Source organism: Rhipicephalus sanguineus, chromosome 5 (genome assembly GCF_013339695.2).
Source record: "Rhipicephalus sanguineus isolate Rsan-2018 chromosome 5, BIME_Rsan_1.4, whole genome shotgun sequence".
NCBI lineage: Eukaryota > Metazoa > Arthropoda > Arachnida > Ixodida > Ixodidae > Rhipicephalus > Rhipicephalus sanguineus.
Window position 1 is genome coordinate 17690895 of NC_051180.1, and position 8266 is coordinate 17699160.

Below are 8266 nucleotides of genomic sequence, written 5' to 3' on the forward strand. Positions count from 1 at the left end.
TGAATCAAGGTAGTGTCAAAGATTCCGCAAGGAGCGCGACGATTGTGGGCGTTAAGCGCGCCAACTGACAACGGCAAGAAAGTTTGAAGCAAGCACAAGGAATGCATTTTATGTCCATTTGTGCGCGTTTTGTCTCGTTACAGTGAGTTGTCAATTTGCATACGAATATCAACTTCATTCAAAACGCTGTTGTGCTCGGTGGACTGCCGCAGTGACTCAAGATGGATGTGACATCGATGACAACGCTGCGCGACGTTTTAACCGTCTGCCAGGACAGGCCAAACGCGTTTGAACGAGGACTGGAAGTTGCTCGAAAAGTGTACGAGGACACACCATTCGATGAATTCCTCGAGGAACTCGTACTGTGCCTGCAGGTCATCATTCCGAACACGGAGAGCGGCGAGTACGTCGAACGGCTTATCGACTTCGCCGCTCGTTTCATTGCTGCCCCGACTGCTCCCCAGGTTGCCGGCGAGTCCACTCCGACGAACAAACTTCTAGAGCCTATGCTCCGTAATGTGCTGGAATGGAGCGGAAGCGGGAAGAAAGTTATCCGCGAGAGGTGCTGCCTTTTCGTCGAGAAGCTGCTAGGCTACGTCATGGACGACAGCGTTATCAGCGACCAGCTATTCGAGGAAATCGAGAGCGCGATGCTGACGAGGCTTCGCGACCGCATCGGGAGTGTTCGCAGTCACGCCGTGGGGGCCTTGTCGCGGCTTCAAGACCCGAGTGACGTCAAGTGCAAAATTGTCGAGAACTTCCTGTTCCATGTCGAAGCCGATCCCTCCGCCGACGTTCGAATGGCTGTCGTTAGCCACATGGTTCCGTCTTCACGCACACTGGGGGCACTTGTCGAGCGCTCGAGGGACACGAGAGAAGCAGTCAGGAAACGTGCGTACGAGCGCATCGCAGAAAAAGTACCAGTGAGGTATCTGAAGATAAAGCAAAGGACCGAGCTTCTCGACTGTGGCCTCAACGATCCGTCAAACGGAGTCAAGCAGGTTGTCGTGGAAAATCTAATTCCTGCTTGGCTCAAGCATTGCCAGGACAGCGTTGTGGACCTGATCAAGCTTCTCGATGTCCATGGATCAGAGAAACTTGTGGAGGCACTGCTAAAGGCGTTGCTTAAGACGCATGGCATAGAATTTTTTGTCAAGGACATCAAAGAGCGCCTGCTCGATCAGGACAAGCTCATCCCGGAAGACCAACTTACCTGCGAAGGCACACTTTACTGGCGTATCCTTGTGCAGACCCTTCGAGCTCAGGGATCGACCGAGTCAGAGACGTGCTTGGATGAAATCTTCCCTGACCTGACCGTGTACTGTGGGTTTGTCTTAAAGTATGTGTTGTCCTTTAGCACGGAATGGGAAGCACTTCGTCAACTGGATCATCAGTTTGTTTCGCAACAGCTCATACTACTTTTGAAATCGGCGGACATTGCGGACATTGCTGGAAGGGAACGCCTTCTTGAGACTGTCAGGAAACTGCTGCTCTCAACAAAGGTAGGCTCGTTGCAGATACCTCACTTGATGAAGCTGATCCGGTACATTCACCCAGATCAACACGACACAATGCAAGAAGTTGAAGCGTTGCTACCGGAGATCCAGGCACCCATGGCAGCCACTCAGGGCTTCCAGACACAAGAAACACAGATGGAGGCTCCATTGGATATAATGATTGCCCGGATTAGAGTGCAGCTGAACATACTTAGAGAGGAGCTCTCAACTTTTATTGAAGAGGAAAATTTTGATGCGGCTAAACAGACTAAATACAAGATCACCGAACTGGAAGGCGAACTCTCCAACCACCAGTCTAAATTGGCAGAGATGTCTGCTGAGCCAAAGGAGATTGAGTGTGAAAAGAGCGAGGCCATCATTCTGAAGTGCTTGACGCTAATTGCTGAAATGATGGCAGTCACACCTCTCACGTCACTGACTCCTTTCCTTCAAACGTGCCTCGAGGACATCATTCTCCCTGGGATTGTCAGGATGGACGTGGCAATTCGTAAGCAAGCAGTAAGAGCACTGTCTTACTGCTGTGTGCTGAACAAAGATGTGGCGATGACAAACATCAAGCTTCTTTTTGAAGTTTCTCTCGTGGACCAACCACAAATACAAAGCGTAGCCTTGGCTGGTGCCCTCGATGTTCTTCTAACGTATGGATTAGAGACATTTGACGGCATGATCCGAAGCGTGTTTGAAGGGGAGGAAGACGACGAGAATCCATTACCGTGTAAAGTGTCATCAGGCCTACTAGTGGACTTCTTGACCAAGTGCACGGACATGGAAGATGAGAACATCAGGGCTGTGGCTGCGGAAGGTATGGCCAAACTACAACTCTATGGCCACATATGTTCTCCGACACTGATGTCCGCACTCATTTTGCACTGGATTAATCCGGATGCTGACAAGAACAGTCGATTTCACCAAGTTTTGGGTGCCTTTATGAAAACGTATTCGCTGGGCGGGCCGAAGAATACCCAATGTTTCGAAGAGGCATTTATGCCTACGTTAGATGCTATACTGACGGCACGCTCGCAAGACCCTCTCACTCATCTCGACCCTGGTGATGTCCTCAACTTCCTCATCGAAGTGACCCTGCTGAGGTCACCAGATAATCCATTCGAGTATGCCAGTGACAACGAAATAACCGAACCGACCCCGCACGATCGCCTTGCCGAGCTGCTTTGTCGAGAGGTGCTAAAGGATCCGGATTCGCCTGATTCCTGCGTCTTTGTGAAAGCACTCACCCTCCTGAGGCTTACCCACAGGTGCGCTGCCTCGGATTTGTTGTCGGCAGTGCATAAGATGGAGAAAAGAGTGAAGGCAAAGCGCACCATTGTGCTGGTGAAGAGGTTCAAGGAGAAGCTGCTGGCACTGTCACCGGCTGTGGCAGAGGGCGAAACAGATGAGGCATCATCCATGAGCATTGTAATCGAGAGCACAACCTCAAACGAAAGCTCTGTTCTTTCGGCTACGAAGAAAAAACGGGCCCTTACGAGAAGGACGATCCATCAGGGCAGTGTCCTGTCAAGTCCTCCAAGCACTGAGTCACCAGGACAGCAGCGAAGTTCGCAGGAACTCTTTTCAACCAGCACCAGCTCATAAACTGCATTCCTATGCTTCACATATGTTAACAATGCCACAGTTTGCCTGTGAATGGAAGTTTGCCGTGCATATATTGCAGCCATTGAGGATTGGCCTCCTGAATGATGCTGCCTTCATCATACACCCGAAGTTATTGGGGCCAGTAAGCTGTACGAAGAGCAAAAGTGCACTCCTCAATGCTTAAGACAAGGCATCACATGCTGCATGTTTTTATTTTAAATGCCTTATCTCCTGTGTTGTGCTTGTATAATGTTGTAATTTTTGTTGTCAGTACGCAGTAAGTTTACTGCTTGTATTTGCTGTATTGTATTTGCTGTACATTGTATTTTGCTGTTGCCACCTGTGTTTGTAAGGCCGTACACTAGAGTACACATGAACACACGGCCTGAACACACGTAACTTACACAACACAAGACAAGATGTAGTGTGCATGGCAAAACCATTTTATGTTGTATCTTGCATATGCGGTCCTTAATATCATTTCTAATATTTTAAACTGAACATACCCATTTCATTGCTTCATTTACGACAGCTGTCAAGAGGACATTTACATTTTACCATTTACTGAGCTAGTGCTTCATGCACATTAGATGTGTATCAACTTGAAACGACTGAACATTTGTATGTTTTAGTATGAAATATATGGCAATATTCACTCATACTGGAGTATGGTCATTCTTTAAAAGATAAATATGCCTTCCAGTGCAGTATAGTAATGGACAAGTTGGGCTATGGCATTACAGCCAATCAAAACAGCAAACAATGTGGCATTGTTCCCATCTATATTACTTGCCACTTTTCCTTTCAAACCTTATTGAACTTGCACTAATTAGTACATTCGGGGTGCACGATTGGAAAGTTTAGTAAATCAACTGTACCCATTTTATATTTAGCAGGCATTGCTGCTAGTGCAACTGGAACGCTGCTGATGATGGTTGCAGAAATGTGTCGCATCACTCATTATGTGGTACGGAGGTTCATATCTGCGATGTCTTCCGTACGATAAGCTCATTGTGTATGGCAAATTAATGATAGAAATGTGAGCGGCAAGACATGAATTAATGTTAGGAATGTGAGCAGCAAGAAATTTCCTTTGCCTTCATAGTGTGTGTGCTTGCTGCATGTAAGATGGAGTTAAGCAGAATCTCTTTAAACGGAACCTCAAGGGTCTGGGAAAATATGTGTGGGGAAACAGAAGTTTCAGTTACCAAGAAAGACTTTGCAAATACAAAACTAGCCAAATTAGAGGCATTTGTTCCATTCAAGCGGAAATTACATTAAGGCAGTTTTTGGCTTATCAGGATTCTACTCTATACATTGCAAGTAGATCTGCAGCTTTCCGCTACATGTGCAAGAGTCCTTTGATGGGCACATACAATGAAAACACTAATCAGTCATGCCTGGCACAGTGACTGCCACTGTACAATGCTTGCACTACTTTGGGAATGTTTCTAAATACATACTACATATGTGTAATATGTGCATGGAAACCTGCCCACTTCAAGATGAACCCTGATTGTTTTTTTTTTTTTTTCACGTGATTAAGAAATATTTCGAACTTGTAAGCAGTGGTGTTTCAACATGCAACCAAATATGCTACATGCAGGGATGCAACAGCCAAAATAGGATTTGGAGCAATTTTTGGAGCAGGAAAATCTCTCTTTTGGAGCAGGAAAATCCAAATTTGGAGCAGGTTACGGGAAAAAAAAAACTCCGTTTCGGAGCTCAAAATTCCAAATTCGGAGCAGCTTCACAAACAAAGCTTGCTTTTGGAACAGTAACAAAAAAATATATGCGAACATTTCGATGTCACCACCACAATCATGTTTTCAGTACATAACATGCTGAATAATGCCAGTGAATTCTCCGGAAACCAGCAGCGTTGAACCGGACTCCACCAAACAATAACGACATCCCCACTAAGATTTGCAGCACGTGTCAAACGGCTCGTTTGTCAGTTAACTTTCTTTATGCGGTGCTTCCACATTAAATGGGCGCTCACCTTTGCTCATGCTGAATGACCATGTAAAGCAGCGTTTGAACCAGCAGTAAAAACTTCATTTGGGTCCACCGGAACACATTAACGTCTTGTTTGAGTCAAGCGCCACTGGGTCGAATTGGATTGGATGAAGGTGCCTCTGGTGCTTCTCCCAACATTAGGTCGCCAATACGGGCTTCGTTTTGCGTTAAAACGAGGCTAAAACTAGCGCAACCGAAAAATTTTGCGGTTACAGGGGGCGTTTTGGCGCAGCGTAACGCAATTTCGAGAAATATCGCGGTTTTGGCGCAGCTCGGCGCATAAAAACGAAATTGTATCAAAATGGCGCAATTGGCGCAGCTGTTGCATCCCTGTACATGCAGTAGGGAGGCTGCAATCTTGCATTAAAAGAACACTTGTACTGTGCAGCAGCCTTCAAGGCCCCTATTTTTCCATGATGTACAGGATGACAGAGAGTCCAGCAGGCCATATATAATGAATGCGCAGAGCAAGTGACAGCCATTCTATTAGAGTAATGAAGTGGGTGCCAAGCAGTCATGGGCACGTTACCAGTAAAAAGTAACAGTGTTACAGTTACAGTTACCTAAGCCAAAAAAGTAACTCTGTTACAAATACAGTTACAGAGTTTCCGAAAGTAACTTGTTACAGTTACAGTTACTGTGCAAAAGTAACGTCGTTTCTTTTCCGTTACTGTATAAAATAATAGATCACAAATCTAATTATAGAATTTATTTATTAAGGGTTGCACGTCGTAAAACCCTAGACGAAGGAAACATAAAAGGGGGCCCAACACCAGCAATCACTTTGAACGCCTCTTACTTGAAGTGGAAAACGTGGTTGATGTACTGGAACGACGGCAGTATATCCTAAGACGTTTATTAACTATACCCAGAAGCGCATGCGAAGAGCAGCGGGGAGTGCATCACGAGTGGTTACGACGTCCATTGTGTCTGCTCCATATGTTTAAGATATGTCAGACTCTGTTCGGAGAGCTTCCGGTCCGCTGGGCATACAAACCGTTTTTAAGTCCCGTTATTATGCCTTGGAACATGACAACGTGTGTTCACGAAATCCTAAGACTGCACACCTGCGGATCATGGCGGTATCTAAAAGTGCGATGCGGGGATCCACGAAACGGGCAGGAAATTATCAACGAGGCCTATAGAACTCAAGCGGAATGTCGCTAAAGCAACCCATGCAACGCATTCTAAGACCGAGCTTGTTGAGCACTGCTGGATGACAGGTCATAGCTTTGACCTAAACAATGCGACGACGCCGGTTAGTGAACGAAGGTGGGGGAAAAGCAACTCCTGGAATCGTGGTTCATTCGCCGCGGCTTGCAAAAACAGCCGCGGCCCCCCACTGGACATTTACAAGGACATGTGTGACTAGTGGACTGGTTGACCTCGGCTCATTTTTTTTTCTTTTTTAGGATGCCACCTGCATTGGGGGTGAAACGTCTGTCATTTTGTTAATAATTGTTGCATTAAGTCGGAGTAAACATTTTACAACCAGTTACGAAGAAGTTTTAAAATATCGCTTCGCTAGTTCACGGAATTTCTGGCCTTAGCCGTTTCGCGTTCTGCTGTTTTCTAGCCACCGGAGCCTCAGACGAGGGAGACTAAACATGTCATCCTAATGCTCCTCCACCTGTACACCAAGAACATAGCTAGATGCTCAAGTGACGAAAAGGATATATATGCTGAAAAAAAAACGGACGCGAACTTAGCAGGCTGTTCAGTTGAACCACGATTGATTTACATGTTGTGTTAATGACAGACCTCCAACCTCGGTCTTCTGCAGGGAAGATAATACGCTTAGTCACCTCCTCTCCTAAACTGCAAGGGGAGCCCTATTCTGGAAAGTTGAGGGGTGGAGAGGATATATGGTAAAGAAGAAAGTTCGAAAAAGTGTTGCTGTTGGATAATTTTTCATAAAGACAGAAGTAACTGTAGCGGTGTTTTCCGTTACAGTTACTGCGAAAAAAGTAACAGTGTTACAGTTACAAGTTCCTCTAACTTAAAAGTAACTAGTTACAGTTACAAGTTACTGAAAAAAGTGACTAGTTACCGGTAACGCGTTGCTAGTAACTAGTTACTGCCCAAGACTGGTGCCAAGGAAAGGAAATAGTAACTTAACAAAACATGTTGTCAGGTTAGTTGGTCCATTCTTCATCACAGTGATTGCAATGCAACCAGATGCAGAGTTCAGGACAGGAAAGAGCACCATCTCCTGTTAGCTCTTTCCTGTCATGAAGTCTTAAGTTGCATTAATCAATTTGATCAAGATCGCCACGGATGGTAAAGGACTAGGTGTCATTACTGATGGATCTGAAATTTTATATTGTCGATTATACTGACCGTTTACTTCTTTTTGAGTTAGGCTTTCTCTTTCATTTTGTGTTCTTCAAAGGTGCAGAGCCAGTGTGCTGTGCAAGTGATGCATTTGAACCATAGCAAATGGGATGCTTTTTCGAGAACTTGTTTTTAACACTAGGCAGCCCTCAAAGGCAGTGCTGGTCTGAAGAGTGAGTCATGAATATTAGCAAGTAGGAAGTGCAGATAAATGTGCCTGAACAAAAATGGACTAGGTAGAGAGTGATATATATATATATATATATCGTCCCACTTTTCTTTCTTATAAAATATGTTTCCCAGAATTCAGAGCTGACCTTTTTGTGAACCACACCAAATCAAGTGTGTGCCATGCTATGGTTTAGTGGCCACAGCATTGCAGTGCCAAGTACGAGGTTGTGGGCTTGAATCCCAGCTGAGCTGGCGATATTTTAATTGTGGCAAATTTCAAAAGCACCCGTGTACATTACAAGAACCCCCAGGTGATAGAAATTAATTCAGGGTCCACCATTATGGCATGCCTTATAAACATAAACATATCATATTTCTGGCGTGTGAGCCCAGAATTTCGTATCTAATCAAGAATGCACTTTTTGTTATACCTTAGACAAAATATGATTTGCTCTCTCGCTGTGTTTATGCAAAGGTTAAGCTGAGCTGCAAAGGTCAAGACTTCCAGGATTCTTTATTGTCTGCTTTCAAATGCAGTCTGGTGAAATGCTTCAAAGCAATGTTCCCTACCTGCACTGAAGTATTCAGACGCTCAGAATCCAGAATTGCTCAGATCTGCTCAAGTGGATGCCACA

General features: G+C 45.2%; 1 protein-coding gene across 1 annotated transcript; it reads left to right on the plus strand.

The window, feature by feature from the left end:
• Positions 1-100: 100 nt before the first annotated feature.
• LOC119393308 (condensin complex subunit 3) lies at positions 101-3406 on the plus strand. The gene has a single exon (XM_037660251.2). It carries the CDS (start codon positions 222-224, stop codon positions 3105-3107), a length of 2886 nt encoding a protein of 961 aa, XP_037516179.1. The 5' UTR covers positions 101-221; the 3' UTR covers positions 3108-3406.
• Positions 3407-8266: the final 4860 nt, after the last annotated feature.

Excerpts from the sequence above, each read along its gene's own strand:
- LOC119393308 (XM_037660251.2), top strand. The coding sequence starts at position 222 with ATGGATGTGACATCGATGACAACGCTGCGCGACGTTTTAACCGTCTGC.